The sequence below is a fragment of the Microcaecilia unicolor genome, chromosome 8 (assembly GCF_901765095.1).
Source record: "Microcaecilia unicolor chromosome 8, aMicUni1.1, whole genome shotgun sequence".
Taxonomy (NCBI): Eukaryota; Metazoa; Chordata; class Amphibia; order Gymnophiona; family Siphonopidae; genus Microcaecilia; species Microcaecilia unicolor.
The window spans coordinates 234,034,620-234,061,386 of record NC_044038.1 but is presented as its reverse complement, the minus strand read 5'-3'; the positions used below and the strand labels follow the sequence as shown (position 1 = coordinate 234,061,386).

General features: G+C 46.2%; 1 protein-coding gene across 6 annotated transcripts in view; it reads left to right on the top strand.

Moving 5' to 3' along the window:
- Window positions 1–26,767, top strand: part of LPIN3 (lipin 3) — a 97,702-nt gene that overhangs the window by 32,880 nt on the left and 38,055 nt on the right. For all 6 annotated transcript variants that reach the window (XM_030211173.1, XM_030211170.1, XM_030211171.1 and 3 more), the window contains exons 4-10: window positions 3,549–3,838; window positions 5,934–6,044; window positions 11,263–11,383; window positions 18,634–19,144; window positions 20,129–20,228; window positions 22,852–23,033; window positions 24,959–25,052. In XM_030211173.1, coding sequence (XP_030067033.1) covers window positions 3,549–3,838; window positions 5,934–6,044; window positions 11,263–11,383; window positions 18,634–19,144; window positions 20,129–20,228; window positions 22,852–23,033; window positions 24,959–25,052 — 1,409 coding nt within the window. The remainder of the gene's footprint in view (window positions 1–3,548; window positions 3,839–5,933; window positions 6,045–11,262; window positions 11,384–18,633; window positions 19,145–20,128; window positions 20,229–22,851; window positions 23,034–24,958; window positions 25,053–26,767) is intronic.

Sequence of the window (26,767 nt, the reverse complement as noted above, 5' to 3'; positions counted from 1 at the left end):
CTTTGCAGACAGAACTAGGAGGAGCTGCATTTTTGACATGGGCCTTCCCCCGCCTTTGAATTTTTGGAGGGAACCTTGAGGCATGAGAGCAGTAAATCTAGTCCTGCAGAAGTCCATTTCTGGCATTCCAAAAACCCTTTTCCATAAGGAAAGAATATCGCAAACTAGCGTTGCCTGGATTTTTCTCTTTCTACTGTATCACATTCAGGAGCACTCAAATAGGACTGTATTTTTTTAAAAAACACACCAAGGGGCTAATTTATGAAGGGACAGGTCTGAGCCTAAATTCTAAATGCAGAAGTCTTGGAACCAGGGCCAAATATAAACTGTGGGTGCATAAAGGCAATGGGGAGGATCCCCCAAAAGTCAGTTGAGGTGTGAAGGATTCTCCTGATTGTTCCCCTGCCCAAATCCTCCCTCTCTGGGCATCACATCTGAGTTGTTGTGCTACAGTGTCTACCCTGTAGTAGCAGCACCTCAGGAAAGTCAATTCAACAGGATCAACCCATTGTCGAATAAGTGAAAAGTTGGATAATATGGAAAACACTGCATAAACCTCTCAGTGCATAAAGAAAGGTATAGAGTTCCCGATTTTTTCCAAAAATCATTCTAAAACAAAGATTTTTATTAGAAATAAATGTGATGACATCGTGGGGGGGTTCTGTTGGATATGTCAGATGGTCGGATTAGCGAAGGTCAAATAATTGAGACTGTACTGTACCATATAGTGAGGGCCTACAACCCCATAGTGGCTGACCAATCAGATCACTTGGGGGCCCTTTCACTAAGCCATGTAAGCATCTACGTGCACGCAACGCACGCCAAAATGGAGTTACTGCCCGGCTACTGCGTGACTCTTGCAATAATTTTGTTTTTTGGTGCACGTACGATACGCGTGTCTGAAAAAATAATTTTTATTTTCAGACGCGCGTATCGGACGCACGCCAAGTGGTATTTGGCACGCGCAGGTCATTACTGCCTGGTTACCGTGTGAGTCTTTACCGCTAGGTCAATAGGTCGCTGACCCAAAATGGACCGCGGCAATTTTGATTTTGTCACGCGTCCGTTTTCAGCAAAAATTTTAACAAGGTCTTTTGTACAGGAGCGCTGAAAAATGGATCGGGGCATGCCCAAGACCCGTGCCTACACTACCACAAGCAGGGCTGTGCCTAGGGTCTCTGGCACCCCCCAGACCTGCCTGGCTCCAAGGCGCGTGGTCAATAGGCCCCAGGCTTATCAAGTAAAAATTGTTGTACCGTCCTCTGTATATTATGTTTCAACAACATAGACAGTAGAGGAGTGTGGTAGCCGTGTTAGTCCACTCTTAAGGTTATCAATAGAAATCAAACAAAATAAAACATGGAAAAGAAAATAAGATGATACCTTTTTTATTGGACATAACTTAATACATTTCTTGATTAGCTTTCAAAGGTTGCCCTTCTTCCTCAGATCGGAAATAAGCAAATGTGTTAGCTGACAGTGTATATAAGTGAAAACATTCAAGCATTACTATGACAGTCTGACAGGGTGGGAGGATGGGGGTGGGTCGGAGGTGTGCATGGGGATGGGTGTGGATAGGTGCCTCCAAAACTTCTGAACTTTTGAACATGAGCAGAAAGCATGGAAAAAGGTATAAGGGGTATGACCACATTTAGAACAACCTGATTCTCTGAGTTCCCTCATATGTTCGCTTACTGGATTTTGGGATGTTTTTCCTAAAACATCCAAAATTGGACTTGGACGTCATATCAAAAATGCCTGTCTGTACTTTGAAAATGAGCTTCCACAGTGGACGTATTCTTTATTACCACTGTTTAAATACTCTTATGTTCTCTCCCCCCCCCCCCCCTAAAAAAGATTTTTTTTTTTAATTGTTTGAATGCATTTATGTTTTTATATCAATCCCTATATATATTGGATTTAAGAAGTTATTTTGAAATACAATGATCACAACTGTGGCCATCTTTAGAATCAAGTGTTATTTTTTGTATGTCAGCCATTTTGAGTATGGAATACTGTGAATAAAACTAAATTTAAAAAGTATGATAATCCTTTTTGATTGGACTAAGCTGAAGAAAGTCTGCCTTCAAAAGCTTGTCAAAAATGTTTTTAGTCCAGTAAAAAAAAAAAGGTATTATTGTATTTTCTTTTTTTGTTTTATTTCTAACTATTTTGTTTAATCTGGAATGAGCACTTCTTGGTCCTCTTTTTTTTTATATAAAATTGATAAGCAATATTTTGAAGTAACCTCGGGTTTATTTTTGTAGTGTTATTTTGGGACCTATTTTCCCCTCATTTTCTGGTGTTTAGTTCTGGCAGCGTTGATACAAAGAGTCTTTATGGACAACTCCATCCTGCAAAGAATGATGTCACAATTAGCAGAAAATAGGTTCTGAAATCCCTCATTTATTTTCTGGTATCCTGAAATATTCACTGCTAACAGCAAGTCTTGTCTTCCTGCTAACACTGCCTTTCTTTTTCTAGCACCACCAACAACAAAAATACACTCCAATAAAAATAGTCAGCTAACAAAGTGTTGTGTTGCGAATGTATGTAGGAGGAGGTGGCATAAAGCGCCACCAACGGGGAACAGAGCTAGAATTTTTTTTTAATGTTTGTAATAGGGATGATCTTGCGCCCTAAGCCCTCTCACAACCTCCCAAGACCCCCAGCCAGAGCAGCCCGCCCGGCCCCACATTCCATTACCTTCCCTAGTGCATACCCCTCCTCCATTCCCAGCCAGGGCAGCTCTGCTCCGCTCGAGTCCTGCGGTCACTGTGGGCAGATAGGCGAGCCGCGGCCTACTCCTGCAGGATACCGCCCCCCACTTCAATACTGTTCCCGACCGCCACAGTCCCCCTACTACTCCCGAGCCCGGCCCCGCTACTACAGAGTACTATCCTCTGAGCTACAAGAGACTACTCGTGCACCCACGGTAACCCGGGGAGAAGGAAATTTCCGTCTTAGTTCCACCGCTTCTACCCAGTTTTCCTCCTTACCTTACCTCCGCCATATTGGTACCTTTAGGCAAACGAGCAGCTATTGCGCCAAGTACCCGGATGAGGCAGCTGAGCCAATGGCAGCCGAGGTGGAGGAAGGTGTCTGCCGGTCCAGCGGAGGTGAGCTCTGGTGACAGAGGATTTCGGAGGACCGAAGTAGAACGCACCCATAGGAGTCGGTCCCAAGGGACTTTTGCTCTTTTTCAAGGGAATTTGAGTAGAACACTTTAAAAGAAAACACCACAAACTTAGTGAGGGATTAGTTGTGACACAGGTCCTGAGGTCCGTTGACAGCTGCCTGACTCAGGCCAGTTCGCCAACGCGGTAAGGTTTTTTGTTTTTTTTTAATACAACTCGACGGTGCCCTTGAAGGCAGGCGCCCCCCTGCGGCGCTTACCCCGCTTACCGTGTTGGCACAGCCCTGACCACAAGCCATTTTTCAGCGCACCTTAGTAAAAAGAACCCTTGCTTTTTCAGTACCATTTCAGACAGCTTGATACCAAGTACGTAAAACCCTGACCTTGTTTTTTGTACTTGTCTGTACAACAGGAGAAAGTGCCTGCTCATCTGTGTACATCCCCCATTCCACTTGAAGACTCAGATTATGTACATTATCTGTCAGCCAGAATCTCTCAGGATCTCTCCACCTCCCAGTTCAGCCCGATCAAAGATCCAGAAGCAACAGGCTCTGACGCTTCTGTACGGAAGAAGAAGAGGCGTAGAAAGAAGTCAAAAGCGAAGGAAAGCCCTAAGAGAGAACACGTAGAGAAGAGATCTTCGGACGAGGAGACAGAGAGTGAGATCAGTCTGGAAGATAAGAACAAACTCGTGTCCGCCAGGTGAGATTCCTGTCTTTAGTTTCAGTGTGTTGCATCCCTGCTCTGCTGATTTCCAGACAAGGAAAATTGTAGACCGAAATATGTTGGGTCCGGCTGTGAGCTTTATCTGGCAGGTTGCACGTTCTGCAATAGCTAGACGTCCTAGTGAAAATCTGGATCTGTCTGGTTGTTTAGCTAAGGGACTTGGGAGAACCGCTAATAATGAGGGATTCTCAACCCAGTCCTCGGGACACCACATCTGGCCAGTCAGGTTTTCAGGATACCCACAATGAATATGCATGAGATAGATTTGTATAACAAAGAGAGAGTGCATGCATATTTACTGTGGATATCTTGAAAACCTGATTGGTTGGGTGTATCGCAAGGACTGGGTTGAGAACTGCTAGTAATCAGATCATGTTGTGATAACGGACTCAAACTCACTGCAAGTTTTCTAATTAACTACAAGTCCTAGTAGAAGGTCAACCTGGTGACTTGGTTAGCAAAATGTTGTGCAAGGTCCCCAGTTTGATCTTCACATCAGGCCTTCTCCATCCACAGCCCTGAGTCAAGAATGACACACAGAGAGCAATTTTATCACTGGGCACCACTGTGTGGGAGTCTTTTTTTCTATACCAGAACCTTGGCGCCTATAGAACACTAACGTAACTCGGTATTGATCTGCCTAACATTTAGCAGAGGCGTAGCCAGACACCCAATTTTGGGTGGGCCTGGGCCCAAGATGGGTGGGCAGAACTCCACCTTGTCCCACAAGTGATATGGTCTCGTCCTCTCTCTCCTGCATGCCATATGGTTTCTCAAACATCCCCCCCCCCCCGCATACCTTTTAAATAGTAGATTTTCATTGGCAGTGAGCAGCAACTAGTACACACTGCTCATGTTGGCCCCACCACATGTATCAGTTGCTCATCGCTGCAGGTGAAGATCTGCTATTTACAAGGTATGCAGTTGTTGAGAGTTTTCAGCTGGTGGGGCTTGGGATCCCTGCCAGCCACATCATAGGTGTGCTGCTACTGAGTGGGCCTGAGCTCACAGTGGGTGGGCCTGGGCCCACCTAGGCCCAACCTTGGCTACGCCACTGACATTTAGGTGCACATGCTCCAGCTGTGGTGCAACCCCCTAAATGCAGCAGTGACACATGTAAATGAGAGCCTTGTCTATATCCTCCCGCCCATGCTCCCCCCCATGTGCACACCCCTTTGCAAACATGCTCAATGTCAGATAGGTGCATGTTTACAGAATAGCGATTAAGATGGATTATTGGCATGCACGCATGTATGTGTGCACATATGCATATATGCGCTAGTATTCTCAACATTTATGCATGTAATGAGTACATAAACGTTAGCATCTAGTGTATAGAATTACCCACTAGTGGGTGTATTCAGGGCCCAGGATTGAAGATTTCCAGAAAGCATCTGGCTGAGGGAGGTCACTGCAATGACCAGATTTGGGATGTTCGAAGGAGCACTAAAAATACCTAGTCTTCATGTGGTTAGCCTACTTGGTCTGAGATCCTCTACATTTCAAGTTTGGGTCCCACTCTATGGAATTTGTTACCAGTTGATCTTTGGAAAATTGATTCACCTCTCGCTTTTAGAAAGCAGCTTAAAGCATATTTATTTCAGAAGGAATTGTCACAATCTGCTTTTATAAATTAAGTGAAGGCAGGGACTGGTTCTGGATTCTTATTTTGTAATGTGATTTCCATCCACCACGTTTCAGTAGAGAGTGACAGACAGCGGCAGCGATTTTCATATCCCGTCAGCTGCCGAGCCCAGATCCTCCTCACTGCGGAAGGGAACTGACTTCAAAAGGGAACAGGATGCAGCAGCGAAGAAGCTCTGGGCTCGGAAGCTGATGGGATATGACAATCACTGCTGCTGCCTGACTCTCTCTACTGAAATGTGGATGGACATTACGGTAAGGAGCAGGAAGGCGTTCTGAGACAGAAGGTCAGAAGTGCCAGAGATGCGGGGCCCTGTGCGACGGTCCCTGTCGCCCATGCCTAAGACCGGCCCTGCTTGATATGGTCAGGTCAAGAGAAGCTATAGCCATCATGTTCTCATCTCTCTCATTTTCTTGTTTCCCCCAGCAATTCAATGTATTTCTCATTCACTGATATTTCAAATGTGGAGGTCCCCGCCTCGCAGTCCAAGGCACGCTACCCTTCCTCTGATGGAGAATATACTTCACCTGTGCAAAGGTAAAATGAAAAGTTTATTGACTAGGGTGAGAAGGTTGGGCACTTGCGGTTACTGCAGATTCTGTTTCCCTGATGGTCGTGTTGGACCACATGATACGCAAAAAAGAAGGGTCAACACGCACATTCGTAAGCAACACATTTGTGGTAGATTAACTCAGTACATCCTTTGAAAAGCTTTGCTCCCTTCATCTGTTAATTTCTCAAAAACAAATCAAAGATGTATTTGAGTTAGTCCAATAACAAAGGTCTCGTCTGCAGTTTAACTAAGTCTGCTTGTATTTGTACACACAGATAGGGAGTGTAGTATGGTATTCTGTTCATTGTAGGTTGAGACAAACATACTTATTTTTTATCTGTTAGCACGAAGCCCAGATTTGCATAGGTCGTTAAGTTAGGAATTGAGACATCTAGATTTCACTGGTATTGTCACGTCCCCTACCTCAGCAGCGTCCTCAAGTGGTGCAGGGCTCCGTTGCAGTGCTGCCTTGATCAGCGTGGTGCACTGTCTGTCTCCTCGGGCTGCTGTCTCTGCCCACTGGGAGCCTCCGCACCACAATTTGCTGTGCGTCTGCCTGGCTCCGCCCCCTGTCACCCACGTGGCTGTTCCCATTGGCTCCTGTTTGTTCCCGCCTCCTGTTTTCTCCCTATGGCTGCTCTCCCTTCCCCTGCGTGGTTCCTGCTGATGTCGGACGCTGGCGCTTTATCTGCTGATCCCTTCTTGGGTTCCATGCTTCGGCTTCTACTTTGGTAGGTGTTATTACTCTGTAGTCTGCTTCTTCTGCTGGTCCCTCTTGCTGACTCTGCTTGTGCCTGGATTACTCTTTCGCCTGCTGCCTGCCTGTTGAACATTGCTGTATCTGGATTACTCTCTCACCTGCTGCCTGAACATTGCTGTACCTGGATTACTCTCTTGCCTCCTGCCTGCCTGTTGAAACATTGCTTGTACCTGGATTACTCTCTCGCCTGCTGCCTGCCTATGAACATTGCTTGTACCTGGATTACTCTCTTGCCTGCTGCCTACTGGTTGGACACTGCTTGTACCAGGACCATTCCCTTCTGTTCCCCTCCGGCTGGTTCCTCAGCGCCCCTCTCCTCAGCTTCCCACACAAGTCCTGCCGGCCACCCGCACCTGGGGGTTCAACCTCCGGGGAACGGCGGTCACCGCAGGTGAACCTCGGGGTTGCTCGGCCGCCAAGCAAAGTACGGGGGCGTGTCATCGCGCTCAGCAGTGCTCCACTTGGCACAAGAACTCACAAGTCTGACAGGTATTTTACGAAAGGCTCTATCGAACATGGAGTCTTTAGGTAAAATGTGTAGAAAAAATGCGACAAATGCACATGTATTTGCTGGCATTTACAGTGGGAGCAATGATTTTATAAAGCTACTTGTGTTTAAAAAAAGCTGGAACTTATAAGTTGAAATGGCGATTTTGAAGTTTTCACGCACAGAGGCTGGCACCTCCGGGGAATTCTACAACTGGTGTTCTCTAGTTAGATACCCCGAGGACATGTAGGATCGTATCGTATAACAGCACCAGGTGCCCAATTTCATTATATTTCATTTCAGCATTTCTATAGAACTCTTCTACTCCACAAAGGTACGAGTTCCTACCTCCAAGAGCTGTAGAAGACTCATGTATCTTGGTATTGGTGTGGGGGGGGGGGGGGGGGAAGCGGCCTGACCATTAGACCACCTGAGGCAGGGGCCCCAGGTGGCACTCTTTTGAGAGTGGAATCTCCCCGTTCCTTCCTCCACCCTGTTCCCCGATTTTACCTTCTTTTTATGTTTTTTGTAAAAGCCGGCAGTGATTCCCATACGCTGCTCTGCCGCTGGCACCCGCCTCTTCCCTTTACTGTGGCCACCTCTCTGATGTAACTTCCTGTTTCCTCAGAAGCAGCCACAGAAGAGGCTAGTGCCAGTGGCAGGGCAGCGTATGGGAATCGCTGCCAACGCTGGCTTAAAAAAAAAAATGTTTAAAAAAAGTAAAATTGGGGTGGAGGAAGGAAGGGGAGAGATGCCAGAACTTGGCCCGGGGTGGGGGTTGGGGGGGCAGCATCTCATGAACTCATGGGCAAATTCTTCTCAACTGAAACTGAACACTGAAAAAACACATTGCCTCATCCTATCATCTCAACACAACACGTACAAACCCAGAACCATAATCACCCCAGACCACATCCTCCCTACCTCAGATAGTCTGAAAATACTCGGCGTTGCAATCGACTGCAACCTCACACTCAAGAGTCAAGTGAACTCCACAACAAAGAAAATGTTCCACTCAATGTGGAAACTTAAACAAGTAAAACCTTTCTTCCCAAGGGAAATATTTCGTAACCTAATACAATCAATGGTACTAAGCCATGCAGACTACTGCAATGGAATCTATGCGGGATGTAAAGAACAGCTCACAAAGAAACTCCAGACCGCTCAAAACACAGCAGCCAGGCTGATATTTGGAAAAACGCGATTCGAAAGTGCCAAACCCCTCTTGAGAAAAACTGCACTGGCTTCCAATCAAAGAACGTATTACCTTCAAAATCTGCACCCTAGTCCACAAAATTATCCACGGCCAAGTACCGGGATACATGACAGACCTCATAGACCTACCTCACGGAAACATAACCAGATCATCTCGAACATACCTAAACCTCCACTACCCAAACTGCTAGGGACTCAAATACAAAGCAACCTATGCATCCAGCTTCTCCTACATAAGCAACGCACTGCCAAAAGCTGTGAAAACAACCTACGACCACCTAAACTTCAGGAAATTACTAAAAACCAACCTGTTCAAAAAGGCAAACCCTACCGACCTAACATAAATGCCTACACTCAGTAACACAGCAAAACCACAGCTCGTAATGGACACTATCCAGCTTATAATTGAAAGACAAAAACGCCTATATTGCGACCTAAATCGGGAGATAGGCGTTTATCTCCCAAAAACGAATAATGCGGTATAATCGAAAGCCGAACTTGGGACGTTTTCAACTGCACTCCATCGCGGAAGCGTACAAAGTTGACGAGGGCGTGTCGGAGGCGTGGCAAAGGCGGAACTGGGGCGTGGTTATTGGCCAAGGAGAGATGGGCGCCTTTCGCCGATAATGGAAAAAAAGTATGCGTTTGTAGCTAGAATTTAGGGCACTTTTCCTGGACCCTGTTTTTCCACGAATAAGGCCCCAAAAAGTGCCCTAAATGACCAGATAACCACTGGAGGGAATGGGGGATGACCTCCCCTGACTCCCCCAGTGGTCACAAACCCCCTCCCACCACAAAATATGCCGTTTCACAACTGTTTATTTTCACCCTCAAATGCCATACCCACCTCCCTGGCAGCAGTATGCAGGTCACTGGAGCAGTTATTAGGGGGTGCAGTGGACTTCAGGCAGGTGGACCCAGGCCCATCCCCCCCTACCTGTTACAATTGTGCTGCTTAATGCTTATTAGTCGTCCAACCCCCCAAACCCACTGTACCCACATGTAGGTGCCCCCCTTCACCCCTTAGGGCTATAGTAATGGTGTAGACTTGTGGGCAGTGGGTTTTGAGGGGGATTTGGGGGGCTCAACACACAAGGGAAGGGTGCTATGCACCTGGGAGCTCTTTTACTTTTTTTTTGTTTTTGTAAAAGTGCTCCCTAGGGTGCCCGGTTGGTGTCCTGGCATGTGAGGGGGATCAGTGCACTACGAATCTTGGCCCCTCCCACGAACAAATGCCTTGGATTTATTCGTTTTTGAGCTGGGCGCTTTCATCTTCCATTATCACTGAAAAACAAAAACGCCCAGCTCACAAATTGTCGAATAAAACATGGACGTCTATTTTTTTTGAAAATACGGTTCGGTCCGCCCCTTCACGGACCCGTTCTCGGAGATAAACGCCCATGGAGATAGACGTTTTCGTTCAATTATGCCCCTCTATATAACCTCTCCTCTCTTCGATCCCATTGTGCCTGAACCTTAATCGACCACAACATCACCATGTATTTGTTTCTCTATCGGACTTGGCCAACGCCTCTCCGGTACTATGTAAGCCACATTGAGCCTGCAAATAGGTGGGAAAATGTGGGATACAAATGTAACAAATAAATAAATAGAATTGACTCCTTTGTTTTTATCTGAGGATAGATGAATAAACCTATAGGCCAAACTAGACAAAACAAATTGCAGTATTTTTTTTGTTTTGGGAGTTTGATCAAATCATTGCCTAATTCCACGATCCTTGTGCTTGTTTAGTATGGGTTTGGGTTTGTATAAGCTGTATCTGTGGGTTGCCCAGTGCGTTTTTTCTAGCGAAAAAGGTACTGGTACTCAAATGCCAGGCTACCCTTCAGGGTTGGGGTGATCACCGAGGGACCCACCCTCACAATAGCCAGGCCCCCTGCAACCAGTGACAGAATCTATGACAAGGCAGGATTGGTGTGTAGAGCATGAGCTCTTTCATTAAAACTTGGGGACCATGGGTCAATTTTAGCAGACAATGGAAAAGATGCCGGTACTCAGTACCCCCAAGTACACCCTCAAAAAAAGTCCTGGGGTTGCCGTATGTGATGGAAACTTCTCCTGAGCATGAGTGCTTATATGAGGCTTTATGGTGTGACATGTCGTGTGTAGATTTCTGGAGGAGGAGTAGGGGTTGTGTTATGGAGGGGCGTAGCCAGACCGGCGGGAGGGGGGTCCAGAGCCCGAGGTGAGGGGGTACATTATAGCCCCCCCCCCCGGCACAGCCGACCCCCCCCCCCCGCCACCACCACCACCAACAACAACTGACCCCCCCCTGCCGACGACCCTCTCGACCCCCCCTCCCGCCACCAATCCTCCTTCGCTGCGCCTACCTTTGCTGGCGGGGGACCCCAACCCCTGCCAGCCGAGGTCCTCTTCTTCCTTCATTCTCTTTCTGAGTCTAACGTCTTGCACGTTGTACAGAACGAAGGAAGAAGAGGACCTCGGCTGGCGGGGGTTGGGGTCCCCCATCAGCAAAGGTAGCAGACAGCGATGGCGGGTTGGCGACGGGAGGGGAGGTTGAGAGGGTCATCGGCAGGGGGGTCCAGGGCCAAATCCCCGTGGCCCCACGTTATGTGTGGTGTATGTTTATGATCCAACAGAGTTCAATGTGTAGGTGGTGTTGGTTTGATGGGACTGAGGAGAAATGACTTTTTAAGAGGGCTCAAAGAGCTTCCCATCTGAATGACTGACATCTTTTCAAATATTTATTTCTCCGAAGCTTTTTACAGAATCGTCCCTCATGCCCTAAAAGTGACTCAGAGCTGGAGATCAAAAGTCCGGATGTATCACATGGAGGAGCAGAATCTCATATGCAGTGGAACTGGGGGAGACTTCCTCAGGTGAGTAAAGGGCTTAGCGCAGTTTGCGTGGATTGGAGATCTAAAGCAGCCACTGAAAATGTGCAGAAAAGCCGGTCCACCTTCCCTTTCACTCATAACAATATAACAAAGCAAAAAGAGTAAAAACTGAGTAAAAAAGAATTCGAATTGATGAAGAATTAAGGTGATACACCTACTTCCAAGTTGTTCAAAGCCCGAGGCTTTAGTGGAAGTTTACCTCTGAAGATCCTTTTCCTAGTATTCTATTTAATGGTTCTTAGATCATTAAACAGCAGCGATTTTTTTTGCATTAAATAGTTGAAATCTTGTGCATTAACGCCATGTAGGTATTTAAATGTCTCTGTCTCCCTTCTCACCTTTCTTCCAAAATATACATATTGAGATATTTAAGTCTGTCCCCATACGCTTTACGACAAAGACCACTGACCATTTTAGTAGCCACCCAGTGAACTGACACCATCCTGTTTATATCTTTTTGAAGGTGCATCTCGATAATTGTACACAATATTCTAAACTAGTACATAAAAAGGCCCGTTTCTGTCAGAAATGAAACGGGCGCTAGCAAGTTTTCCTTGGAGTGTATGTTTGAGAGAGAGTGTGTGTGAGAGATGGAGAGAATGAGAGAGAGAGAGAGAGAGAGAGAGACAGAGTGTGTGTGTGTTTGTGTGAGAAAGAGAGTGTGAGAGACAGAGTGTCTGTGTGTGTGTGACAGAGAGATAGAGTGTGATAGACAAAGAGTGTGTCAGAGAGAGTCAGTGGTGTGCTGGAGCAGGCTCTCACAGGCTCGCAAGAGCCGGTTGTTAAGTTTTTAAGAATTTTGGGAGCCGGTTGTTAAAGTAGGGCCCTCCATGGCTACTTTAACAACTGGCTCCCAAAATGTGGGCTTGGGCCCCCTGCTGAATTATCTTTTACTTTGCTGGTGGGGATGCTGAGCCCTGCCAGCCAAGTAAATAGACTACTGCTGCTCCCCGCTCCTTGTTTCCAGCTCTGGGCAGCAGGCTGGGACTTCTCGAGCATGTGAGAGAAGTTCCAGCATGCTGCTCAGAGCAAGACGTTGGGAGTGGTGGCAGTCCATTTATTGGCTGCCAGCACAAAAGGAGGGAGGAGAGAGAGGCAAGTGTTGCTCCCCCCCCCCCAGGCCACCCCTGGCCCTTCCAACTGCAGAGCTGGCTAGGTCTGGAGAAAGAGCCTGTTGTTAAAAATTTACCAGCACACCCCTGGAGAGAGTGTATGTGAGACAGAGAGTGAGTGTGTGCCCCCACCCCCCTCTCTCAGGACCCCCTCTCCCCCTTTATGGTCTGAGGAACCCCCTCACCCATCCCTCTCCCCTGCCCCCCTGCAGCCACCCATGTCCAGCGACCCTCCTCTCCCTCTGCCCCCCCTCCAGCCACCAATGTCCAGCGGCCCTCCTCTCCCCCTGCTCCCCCTGCAGCCACCCATGTCCAATGACCCTGCTCTCTCACCTGCCTCCTCTCCAACCACCCAGGTTGTGTAGTGAATTCTTTGGGGCAGGCAGGAAAGATCCCTGGTCCTGCCTGCCCGCTGCTGGCGCTGACCCTCCCCTGCTGCCGGATCGCTGTTCAAAATGGCCACCGAGACTTCCAATGGCAGACTCGCGAGACTTCTGCTGTAGTTTTGGAGGCCGCCCTTGTAAGTGTCAGCGGCCATTTTGAACAGCGATCCGGCAGCGGGGGAGGGTCAGCGCCAGCAGCGTGCAGGCAGGACCGGGGATCTTTCCTGCCTGCCCCGAAGAATTCACTACACAACCTGGGTGGTTGGAGGGGAGGCAGGTGAGAGAGCAGGGTCGTTGGACATAGGTGGCTGCAGGGGGGGCAGGGGAGAGAGGAAGGTCGCTGGACATAGATCAGCTGTGAGGCATGGAATGTTTTTTTTTTCTTTTTTCGCGGGTTCTGAAGTTCACAGCATAATTGCAACGGTGACGTCAGCCTGATTACGGAGCCTAGCTCAGCAACTCCAAAGGAGCCACGGACACAGGCAGCAAGATTAGAACGTTGGAGGTGAGAATTATTTTATAGGATGAGGTTTCACCAGAGTCTTATACAGGGGGATCATCACCTCCTTTTTCCTACTGAGCTATTGTTATCCCTATGTACCCAAGCACCCTTCTAGCGTTCGCTGTCACCTTTTCTACCTGTTTGGTCACCTTAAGAACATCACATGAAGACTGCATGTTCTTAATGACATTGCTCCCATGACGACATAATGAAAGAAAAAAAGAAAAAAAACAAAACAACACAAAAAAGTTGGAGCTGCATATCTCTACTATGTTCATTTTCTTCAGTTTTCGTGGTTTCCTTTTTTCTCTCATCTACCTCCCTCTTTTAGCCACGGGCGATGCACTTGGGCAAAATACAGCTCCTTGATAGCCAAGCACTGAAGGGAGTTTCCTCCAAAGCAGAATTGCAGTGCTGCTCTGTGGGCAGCAGGTGTCGCCACAGTAACATTAACCATCTTCCCTCCCTCCCTCCCCAAAGATCTGCATCAACTCCTTGCACAGAAGACATTTTTAAAGGTTATATATATATATACTAGCCGTTGAGCCCGTAAAAACGGGCTAGTATAGGAAAGGGGGGGTTGAAAGCCCCTTCCCGTCGCCGCTGCAAGGCCCCCCCCCACCGCCATGCTCGCCCCCCCCCCCGAGTCGCCGCCACCCCTCCACCCGGCCGGGCCCTCGCTCCGCTAGTGAAACAGCGAGGGAATGCAGCACACAGCTCTGCTCTGCTGAGCTGCCGTCGGCCTTCCTTCTTCTTCTCTGCCTGTGTCCCGCCCTCGTGTGATGTAACGTCGTCGAGGGCGGGACACAGGCAGAGAAGAAGAAGGAAGGCCGAAGGCAGCTCAGCAGAGCAGAGCTGTGTGCTGCATTCCCTCGCTGTTTCAGTAGCGGAGCGAGGGCCCGGCCGGGTGGAGGGTGGGTGGCGGCAGCGACTCCAGGTGGGGGGAGCATTAGCGACGGCGATTTCGTCCCTCGCAAATGCGCAGTAGAGACCCTTTCATCATGTATTGACGCGGGGGCGGAGCAGAGAGGGTCTCTACTGCGCATTTGCGAGTGAGTACGACACTCGCCATTTATATGTTTTATATATATATATATATATATATATATATATATATATATATATATATATATATATATATATATATTTCTGGTCAATATTCAGCCCGCAGTAGTCAGATTATTTAAAATACTGGCCACTACGGGCTGATTTAGATCTGAATTCAGGTGCTGAATATCTAAGTTTTCAACGGCCATTAAAAGTTATCCTGGTATTGTAATATTCAGTGTCAATACATCTGGGCACTGGTTCCAAACATCAGCAATACCTGAATAACTTTTGCCCACTCTTCTCCCCCCAACTGCCCTGGCACTACCTGCAGAAGTATCGCAGCGGTTTGTACAGATATCCAGCAGCACTTTCTGGTTAAGTGCCACTGACTATTTCCCCCCCCCGACCCCATCAGCTTCATGCTTACCCAGTAAACTCATGCTGAATATCTTTGTAAACATTTCAAATCCATTTCTGTGCAATTCTATGTCTTCCTTGGAAGAATCCTTAATAAGAAAATCCCACTAAGCACATTTCTTATCTTTTTTTTTTTGTACCCCGCGCTTTCCCACTCATGGCAGGCTCAATACAGTTTACATGGGGCAATGGAGGGTTAAGTGACTTGCCCAGAGTCACAAGGAGCTGCCTGTGCCTGAAGTGGGAATCGAACTCAGTTCCTCAGGACCAAAGTCCACCACCCTCACCACAAGGCCACTCCTCCACTGTTGCTACTATTTGAGATTCTACATGGAATGTTGCTATTCCACTAGCAACATTCCATGTAGAAGTCGGCCCTTGCCAATGTGGCCGCACAGGCTTCTGCTTCTGTGAGTCTGACGTTCTGCACGTACGTGCAGGATGTCAGACTCACAGAAACAGAAGCCTGCGCAGCCTTCTAAATGGAATGTTGCTAGTGGAATAGCAACATTCCATGTAGAATCTCCAATAGTAGCAACATTCCATGTAGAATCTCCAATAGTATCTATTTTATTTTTGTTACATTTGTACCCCGCGCTTTCCCACTCATGGCAGGCTCAATGCGGCTTACATGGGGCAATGGAGGGTTAAGTGACTTGCCCAGAGTCACAAGGAGCTGCCTGTGCCTGAAGTGGGAATCGAACTCAGTTCCTCAGTCCAAAGTCCACCACCATAACCACTAGGCCACTCCTCCACTGTTGCTGCTATTTGAGATTCTACATGGAATGTTGCTATTCCAACATTCCATGTAGAAGTCGGCCCTTGCAGATCACCAATGTGGCCGCACAGGCTTCTGCTTCTGTGAGTCTGACGTCAGACTCACAGAAACAGAAGCCTGCGCAACCTTCTACATGGAATGTTGCGCTAGTGGAATAGCAACATTCCATTTAGAATCTCCAATAGTATCTATTTTATTTTTGTTACATTTGTACCCCGCGCTTTCCCACTCATGGCAGGCTCAATGCGGCTTACATGGGGCAATGGAGGGTTAAGTGACTTGCCCAGAGTCACAAGGAGCTGCCTTGCCTGAAGTGGGAATCAAACTCAGTTCCTCAGGATCAAAGTCCACCACCCTAACCACTAGGCCACTCCTCCACTGTTGCTACTAGTTGAAATTCTACATGGAATGTTGCTATTCCACTAGCAACATTCCATGTAGAAGTCAGCCCTTGCAGATCACCAATGTGGCCGCGCAGGCTTCTACATGGAATGTTGCTAGTGGAATAGCAACATTCCATGTAGAATCTCCAATAGTAGCAACATTCCATGTAGAATCTCCAATAGTATCTATTTTATTTTTGTTACATTTGTACCCTGCGCTTTCCCACTCATGGCAGGCTCAATGCGGCTTACATGGGGCAATGGAGGGTTAAGTGACTTGCCCAGAGTCACAAGGAACTGCCTGTGCTTGAAGTGGGAATCGAACTCAGTTCCCCAGGACCAAAGTCCACCACCCTAACCACTAGGCCACTCCTCCACTCTCATTTTATATGTTGCCTTTATATTGCATCATTGCAGTTTTCGCATAAAATATATTAGAACATACAATACAGTATGAAATCAGAATAAAATTAAATGTTTTCTGAACCATAGGTAATTGCTTTTTTCACATAATAGAGGCAACTCGAGTGAGCCCTGGTGCCTTAATGACAGTGTTGCTTGCTGCCATGTGGCTGAACCTCAGTGTGATTTGAGGCTCAGATCTTCTACTTCCTGGGCTGGTGGAGGCTGGGGATTGTTTATTGTTTGTATTAGCATTTGATATCCAAACAGGTCACAGTGGTTTACAAATTCGCAAGAAAACATAATAGGAAAATGGAAATACAATAAGGAAGGAAGTTATCAAGGCAAGCTTTTACCTCACCTGTCAGCAGCCTGACTCCCGGGGTAATGGACTAACGCTGATTGCAGGAGCATTGGTCAGCACCTGTAGTGATAGTCCTCTGCATGGGCTTCCCCCCCTTCCCATCAAGGACTCCCCTCAAGGACCCCCCCCATCATGAGTGCCAACAATATGCCCCCTCCCCTGGGTGTGCCCTCTGTAATCCAAAGGGTGCCCTTCCAAGCTCAGAAAGACCCCTGCATCCCCCCCCCTAACCCGCCCTCACCCATACCTTAAAATATTCATGGTAATCTAGGGGGCGGGTAGGAGGGATTCCCAGTTGCTCCTGCCCTGCTGGCACCAGGATCCAAAATGGCACCGGTGACCCCTAGCAGTAGTCACATGATGAACTTTACATAGTAATGAGCTGCTTTAGATACATTTGCATGTTTTGCATCTCATTACTATGCAGCCAGCTTTGACTTAAATATCACTGTGTTAGGGCAGGACAAGGAGAATTAGCGCATGGCCATTATTGCCAAAATTTAAAAAATCGACCATTTCCTGGCAGCACTAAAAATGGCCTTAGCGTGCGGGAAAGACCAGCGCTGGGGCTAACACAGGCCACTTTTTTTTTAACACTCCTTAGTAAAAGAGCCTCTAAGTTTTGTACTTGAGGGAATGGAGCGTTCAGTGGCCTGCTCAAGGTCACAGGGGACGCCAGTGGGATTTCAAACCCAGATGGCCGGCCTAATCACTAGTTTATTTCTTCAGTCCATCATCGAAACACTTGACTGTGCATCTGCCTCTACACACAAGGGAGGAGAAAATTAGATGGGAAATTGCTCAGAACATGCAATGAAATAATAATTTGGCATAAATTACAGGTAATTCTAGTTTGGTGTTCTAGAACACCTTTTATTGAAACAGGATCCTAATGCTTCTTACAGTTTAATGCATCAGAAGCATGTTTAGAGCCCTGTATAGGGTGAAAAGTCGCCAAATTCGCTAAGCCCATATCAGCCCTCTCCTGAAGTCTCTTCACTGGCTCCCTATCCGTTTCCGTATACAGTTCAAGCTCCTCTTATTAACCTATAAGTGCATTCACTCTGCTGCCCCTCACTACATCTCCACCCTCATCTCTCCCTACACTCCTTCCCAGGAACTCTGTTCACTAGGCAAATCTCTCCTAATTGCACCCTTCTCCTCCATCGCTAACTCCAGACTCCGTTCCTTTTATCTCGCCGCACCTTATGCCTGGAATAAACTTCCTAAGCCATTACGTCAAGCTCCATCCCTGGCCGCCTTCAAATCCGGGCTCACAGAAACAGAAGCCTGTGCAGCCTTGTTGCTGATCTGCAAGGGCAGGCTTGTACATGGAATGTTGCTAGCGGAATAGCAACATTAACATTCCATATAGAATCTCCAATAGTAGCAACATTCCATTTAGAATCATTCCTATGTGTCCTTCTACCCTTATCCTTATTGGTCCTGTCTTTCTGTCCTGATTTAGATTGTAAGCTCTTTTGAGCAGGGACTGTCTTTTCTTCATGTTCAATTGTGAAGCGCTGCGTACGACTGGTAGCGCTATAGAAATGATTTGTAGTAGTAGTAGAAAAGACTGGCTGCCACTTTCTGGTTTGATGGTCATTAAAGGGTAAAGTGATAAAGGCAGTGTGACCATGCCTTCCTATAGCTGTGTAAGCCTGGCCATATGAAGGTAAAGTTGTCTTTTCTATGGTTTCACTGGATCTCTGGGAGAGAAAGATGTGAACTTAGAAGCCTTGAGAGCTCACCGCTGTAACCCCAAACCTTTCCTCCATTTGTTGTAGCTTCCCATTATTGGCTTAATCTCCCAATTTCTTATTTTACTGCTATTGTTGTAGGTTTCAAAATTGGAAAGAACAGAACCTCCCAAATTGGCCCAATGCAGCCCTTCAACCACACATCGTCCTATGGCGGTTTCAAGGCATGACTCCATTATGACCATCTGGCCCTCCGAATCCACCCATTTTCTAGCTATCACCGAGGACTCACTGGATGACCTCAAGAATGTGTACTCGGAGGATTCCTCGCATCTTACTTCTCTACTCCGACCTGAACCCATCTTCCAGTGTAGGAACGGGCCTTCCATGTCAGGACAACCATCAAAAGCTGGCGAGAGAGCAGGTGGCTCAGAGGCAGGGCAAACCACGGTAGAGGTGCAGACACTGGAAGTACGAAAGCCACTGGGAGCAACGGGAGGAGAGCAAAGCAGTAAGGCAAAAGTGGAAGAGTTTAAACTGGTTTTGCACATAGAGGAGATGCCTGGCACAAGTCAGACTGGATCGGAGTGCATTAAACCAGCAGAGCGTGAAGCCAGCGCAGAACTGAAGCCTTGTAATCAAACCAGAAAAGGTGAGAAGAGTTTACTAATAGATTATAGCTGTGCCTGCCACCATCATAATCCCTAGAGCTTAAGCTAAGGGTGGTCACTTTTGTACTATCAAGTGATTGACAAGAGAGGCAGAGAATGCTGCAAAAAACATAGTGGTCTCCACTTGAGTTGGGGGTCACTTTTGTATCTAAATGAGCTGAAGGAGAGCCACTAGATATCTTCCCATGTGAGGCCACGACACTCCTGACCAGTGTGTATCAATGACATCCACCCTGCCAGCTCGCCTTCAAACTCTTTATTGGGTATATCCTCAAGGAGATGGGTGTTTATTGAGAGACTAGGAAAAAATGCCCGTTTCTGAGCGGAATGAAACGGGCGCTAGCAAGGGGCCCCCTCCCTCCGTCCCTCGAAGCTACTTGCCTTGTTCGCTGTGGGCCGTTTCGGCCCTCGACGTCATGACGTTTTGACGCGTCATGACGTTTTGACGCGAGGGCGGTGCAGACACTCCAGGGCACACCGGATATCTCGGGCGCCTCAACTTCCGTGGAGGCTTCAGAATGTTGGGGTTGCCTTTTATATATATAGATGCCTTGTCCTTCAAGCATGTGGCAATTCCCCTCATCCACTTCCCGTTTTCAGTCAAGAACTTGGTAGAAGGGCAGAATAGCAGGAAAACAAAAAGCCAGAGTGATGATGAGGGCTGCTCCAGGGGCCGCCATTGGGCCCCCGGGTCTTGCACTGAAGAAAAATGGAATAGCGCCTAGCTGTTAGGTGCTTAAGCGCGAGTAGTCTATAAACTTGTGTGTGTAATTGGTATCTACCTTTAAGCTTCAGGTTCTAGAATAAAGGGGCAAATGTTTTTAGGTAAAATGGTTTTGTAATTTTAGGTTCTCTGTGCTTTTGACACGAAAGCAGGCACAGTTCCCTACTGTATATCTGTCTCCCCACCTGACTGCACTGAACTAGAAATACTTACGTTTGTTTGTTTTTTGTGTTATGTAAAGGTTCCTTGAAGAGAAGTCAGCACCAGGGTCCTTCTGATATCTACCTTGATGACATCATAAAATTAAATTCTGAAGAGATTGCCCTTTATTTCCCAAAAAGGTACAGAGGAGAACAGGTGACTTATGTCCTTCACGGAGGCTTCACTCACACTCTTCTCAAGCTTCCCAGAGTCTGTATATTCCCTGTGATCTAACTTAGTAGTGAATAAAACCATACGTTACTACAGGGCCATCCTTGGTGCTTCAATGCTTGTGCTGTATATTGCCAGGGAGAAGTAACTTGGGTTCAGTTCCCAGCTCAGGTGTTCTGCTTCCTGGATCGATGGGGGCTGGAAATACTGAGGTGGCAGCCTTCACAGCTCATGAAGTTAGGGCATTGTCATTGGTGTGCAACAGTGACATCTCCTGGCAAGATATAGGAATTAGCATTTGACTTGGGAAGGGAGGAGGGGGGGGGGGTCACATCATGTAGGAGAGAATTATGTTGCTGGGGTGGGGAGGGACTGGGATGGGGGTCTGGTCACATTGGAGGGGGTCAGGAGGGAAGGGAGACCTATGCACACCACTGACCTCCTTCCCTTTGGTTAGTTGCCTTCTCTCTAGGGACAGTGCCAGCAAACTCCTCTATGGTTTACACTGTCCTGATGGACAAATCAATCCAATCTGGCAAAAGAAGTATCCTTCTAAATCCCCCAAATTCAACAAATGTAATGATAGACACATTCAAACTGGGCTGGGGAACTCAGGTAGATGGGTTTCACACTCAGGGAGTGCGATCTACTCAGGAACAACTTCCTCAGATTAAACTTTATCTAAGGGCAATAAGGAAAGCTCTAAGTGCTTTCAGAAACTGGGTTGTCCAACAAGGTTATTCTGGTTCTGACAATTAGCTGTGAACAAGCAGAAAGGGACAGTTTCATTCCCCTTGTGTTGGGGAAACTCTAAGAATGTGGAAATGGGCCTTTTCACAAGGAACGTTTTTCCGAGCCACATGCCTAGCAGGAAAGGACAACATGGCAGAGAAACTGAGTACTTCTCCCTTATGAGTGGTCTGTGGATGATGAAGTCCCCACAAGATCTTCCGAGAGTAGGCCCCCCTTTGATCAATCTTTTTTCCCCCTTGGCTCAAGAAGAGAATGCATCAGTTGTGCTCTAGGATAGGGATGCATAGTAAAGTGGCCTTGAATGCCTTTCTCTTGTATTGGAGGAAAAGGTCTTCTGTATGCATATGCTTCTATCTTCTAATTCACCTCACAGTGAGGACTCTTTTGAAGCTCGGGCAAGACTGAAGAACCATGATTCTCATAGAACCATGATTCCCATAGCTCCTTATTGGCTGAAGCAGGTTTGGTTTCCATTTCTGCTGGTTTTCTTCATTAGAAGTCTAATGAGACTGAAATGTTTCCAAAATTGATCATGCAAGAGCAGAGAATGTTGTTGCATCCCAAGTTTTGAGTCCCTATCTCTTGCAGCTTGACCGTTGAAGGGTTAACATTGGCTTCTCTGAACTTGCATGACGGCACCTGTCAGGTCTTGCTGGCTGCCAGAAGAGATTTGACTAGAAGGGCATATGGTTTTAAATAGAAGTTTTGCTTACTGGTGTGATGGTAGTCCTCAATTGTTTGAATACCTGCGGAATCTTTCTAAGTCAGGTCTCAAGATCAATGGTATTAGGGTTCACTTTAGTGCGATTGGTGCTTATTATCAGGAAGAAGATAAATCCATCTTTATTTAGCCTTTAGTTGCTCACTTTATGTGGGACTTGCTTCTATTGAAGCTCCCATCAAGCCACTTGTAGTGTCATTGGGGGAGGAGGGGGAGTAGGCAGAGTAGGCAGAGATGGCCATGCATGCCTAGTGAGACATACTGAAAACTTCTGGAAAAGTGCTGTGGAAGAGTTCCCATGTGGGATCAATCGGATGACATCACCCATGTATGAGGATTCCTATCTTGCTGTCCTTGGAGAACACCTGCAACAGGTAAGTAACTGTGTTTTCTAGAAGGAGCCCAGGTTCATGGCTCATGGCTGAGGACAGTTACTGCAATGGCTGGAGGAAAGTAAGGTGGGAGAGGGAATAAAGTTAGGGGAACATTCCCGGGTGATTGTAAATAAAGATTCATGGGCCAGATCTCAGCCCTAGTTCCAACTGAGCTGGACGCCCAAAGGAGCAGGAGGCCAGCTCAAAAACAGAAGTTTGTTTAAAATCTTACAATACTGCTTTCCTTAACAATTAGTCAAATCTTACTGGTTTACAAATAAAATCAAACTACCAAAGCATATATATATAAAAAAAAACAAACAAAGCAATTAAAAACCAGATCCAACAAAACAATAAACCAAACAAATTCATCGTCCCTGGCTTTTTTTTTGTAAGTCATTGCAGATTTTATGTGAAATATAATGGCAATGGGAAAGGATTACAATTGTGCTACCTTTGAACACACAAATAATCCCTTTAAACCTGATTAGAATGGAGCTCATCCCTACTGTGAAACTGCCTTTACAAATGTATCCCGGTGCAGTCTCATTTGGGACTTATTCTTCCCTCTTTTCATCCCTCTCCACCATGCCTAGGTTCCCCTGCTCCGTGCACACCCTCTGCTCTCCTATGGCCCAGGATAAGGATGAAAATGGATGATGGGTGATAGGGAGATTGGACCAGGGAAACTTGGCTGGCAGATGAGGTATGTTTCAGTAATTCTTGTATCATTTATCTTGGCAGTGATGTGGCCCCACCAGACAAGTCCTACACCGATGCCAGCGCATGCGCTCTTGCCCAACAACCTGGAAACAGTATGAACGATAGTGGCATGGAATACTTCTCAGATCCCTCTTGTGAACTGGTAGACAACATCGAGTTGTCCTTGTGTGGTGGCCTGGGGGACAGCAGGGAGATCCAGCATGGTAAGAAATAGAGAAATGGAAAAAGAGGGTCAGTAAGGACCTCCAGGTCCACCTAATCTACCCAACCCATGATGCAATGCTGCCCAATCTCAAGGTGTGCCCTCACAGCAGGGTGAGCAGGGAAGGAGGAGGAAACGGCTGCAACAGAAACTCATCATAAGTACATAAGTAATGCCATACTGGGAAAAGACCAAAGGTCCATCGAGCCCAGCATCCTGTCCCCAACAGCGGCCAATCCAGGTCAAGGGTACCTGGCAAGCTTCCCAAATGTACAAACATTTTATACACGTTATTCCCGAAATTGTGGATTTTTCCCAAGTCCATTTAGTAGCGGTCTATGGACTTGTCCTTTAGGAAACCGTCCAACCCCTTTTTATCATCAGATACAGAAGAAGTGATGGAGGATCAGGGACCACAGATAAATGGGTGTTTTAGCTCTTTGAAAACTACTGTCTGGGGGTAGTTTTGCCTGTAGCAGAAAGAGGCAACGGTGGTTGTGTGATGGGGAAAAAACAAGTAAAGTATTTAATTACGAAATCCCCCATGTCTATTTTTTTCTGGTTTACCTGCACCCTTTGCACTTAAGAATTATACAGAGTAAGGGATCCTCACAACTGAATTTAATGGGGAATCTCAGCAGATCCTAGATCTTTAGAATATTAAGTTCTTTGTGTCGTAATAAGTCAGAGTGACTTGATAAATAGTGCTTGTAAGAAATATTTGCTCTGTAAATACAGGAGACTGAGAGGGGCATTTTTGATATGACATCCAAATCCAACTTTGTACGTTCCAAAATCTAAATGGGAAAGAAGGTCATTTTCAAAAAAGAAAAACGCCTATCTTTTTTTTTTTCAAAAATACTATTTTCAACAAGATTTTGTGATTTGGATGTTTTGTTTTTTGGTCCATTTTCGGGGAAAAAAAAGGTCCAAGTGCAAAATGCACAAAATCAAGCCATTGGGATGTAGAAGGAACCAGCATTTTTAGTAGACCGGTCCCCCAGACATCCCAGGAAAGCAATAGGGCACCCTAGGGGGCACTGCAGTGGACTTCATAAAATGCTCCCAGGTACACATCTCACCATTGCTCCCTTATCTTGTCTGCTGAGCCCCCAAAACCCACTACCCCAAACTGTACACCACTACCATAGCCCTTATGGGTGAAGGAGGCACCTATATCTGGGTATAGTGGGTTTCTAGTGAGTTTTGGAGGGCTCACAGTTTCCTCCACAAGTGTAACAGGTAAGGGAAGTAAGGAGCCTGGGTCCACCTGTCGGCAGTGCACTGCATCCACCACTAGACTACTCCAAGGACCTGCATGCTGTTCTAATGGATCTGAGTATAACATCTGAGGGTGGCAAGTAATGTTTTTCATCACATTTTTGGAGGGGGTGGGAGGGGGTTAGTGACCACTGGGGGAATAAGGGGAGATCATCCCTGATTCCCTCCAGTGGACATTTAGGACACCTTTCTATGCCTTATTCATTATAAAAACAGGTCTAGCTCAAAACATCTTAGTTTTAGTCCTGGACGGTTTTGTTTTGTTCCATTATGGCTGAAAAATGTCTTAGGAACGCCCAAGTCCCAGCCTGAACAAGCCCCTGACACTCCCCCTTGAGTTTTGGATGCACTTCTGATGGGCTTCATAGAAAAAACGTCTAAAAATAGGTTTCAAAAATACTGATTTGGATGATTTTGTGAGAAAAACGTACGAATGCTGCTTTATGGCACTTTTTAGACGTTTTTCTGTTTTGAAAATGAACCCATGAGTCTTGTCAATGCAATGAAAATTATGACATGCTCCTTTCCCCCAAAATTCTTCTCATTCTGTTCCAGCTTGCCAAGATCAGCATACATAACTGTTTTTCTCTGATTCTCCTTGGTAGGGTCTTATAAGTAAGTTCTCCTTTCTTTATTTTTTTTTAGAAAAGTTTATGCAGCACATCTTACCATACGATACGTTGGCAGAAAATCCAGCTATCCTTGATGACCCAAACCTTGTTGTACGAATCAATGACAAGTGAGTGGCTTGTTAATTCTTTGTCTACTCAGATTCTGATCTTGCTTTCTATATTTATTTTGGTCTGACAGTTTCCTACTACTTCTCTGTGCTTCCAGCTCATTTGGAAACTGGTCTCTGATTGCTCTGATGCTACGAACTTCTATTCTCAACTATCTGGGGATTTTTCTGCTCATTTTAATTTATTTTAGCTTGATATTTATATTCTGCTAGACTGCAGAGAGTTTGTGGCAGATCACACATAAACCTACAAGTCAAAAAATTATATATATACATAAAAAACAGTACCACTAAATCATCTAATACAATTAATTTAGTGCCAATATGCAGCACTTAACTGGCTAAGATAACGCATAAAATGTAATCCTATCTTTAATAGCTCATCTTAGCAATTTGAAGAGCTGTTTATTGAATACTTCTCAGCGTGCAATGTTTTTGATGCTCAAATTTGAGTGCTATTTACTGAATCTAGTCCAAAGTGTGTATTTACAAGAAGGACATACACAGGGGGTAGAGCACGGGTGTGAGAAATGCAGGGCCCCCATGCACATGTGTAATGTACTACTACTTAACATTTCTATAGCGCTACTAGACGTAGAAACTGCTGTACACTGAACATGTAAGAGACAGTCCCTGCTTGACAGAGCTTACAATCTAATCAGGACAGACAAACAGGACAAATAAGGGATAAGGACGAAGAGTAGCAAGATTCCGGAATCCCAAAGAGTAGCAAGATTCTAGAATCCCAAAGACTACTACTACTACTCATCATTTCTATAGCGCTACTAGACATATGCAGCACTGTACACTGGACATAAAGAGACAGTCCCTGTTCGACAGAGCTTGCAATCTAATCAAAACAGACAAACAGGACAAATAAGGGATAAGGACGAAGAGTAGCAAGATTCCGGAATCCCAAAGAGTAGCAAGATTCTAGAATCCCAAAGACTACTACTACTACTCATCATTTCTATAGCGCTACTAGACATATGCAGCGCTGTACACTGGACATAAAGAGACAGTCCCTGTTCGACAGAGCTTGCAATCTAATCAAAACAGACAAACAGGACAAATAAGGGATAAGGACAAAGAGTAACAAGATTCCGGAATCCCAAAGAGTAGCAAGATTCTAGAATCCCAAAGACTACTACTACTACTTATCATTTCTATAGCGCTACTAGACATATGCAGCGCTGTACACTGGACATAAAGAGACAGTCCCTGTTCGACAGAGCTTGCAATCTAATCAAAACAGACAAACAGGACAAATAAGGGATAAGGACGAAGAGTAGCAAGATTCCGGAATCCCAAAGAGTAGCAAGATTCCGGAATCCCAAAGAGTAGCAAGATTCTAGAATCCCAAAGACTACTACTACTACTCATCATTTCTATAGCGTTACTAGACATATGCAGCGCTGTACACTGGACATAAAGAGACAGTCCCTGTTCGACAGAGCTTGCAATCTAATCAAAACAGACAAACAGGACAAATAAGGGATAAGGACGAAGAGTAGCAAGATTCCGGAATCCCAAAGAGTAGCAAGATTCTAGAATCCCAAAGACTACTACTACTACTCATCATTTCTATAGCGCTACTAGACATATGCAGCGCTGTACACTGGACATAAAGAGACAGTCCCTGTTCGACAGAGCTTGCAATCTAATCAAAACAGACAAACAGGACAAATAAGGGATAAGGACGAAGAGTAGCAAGA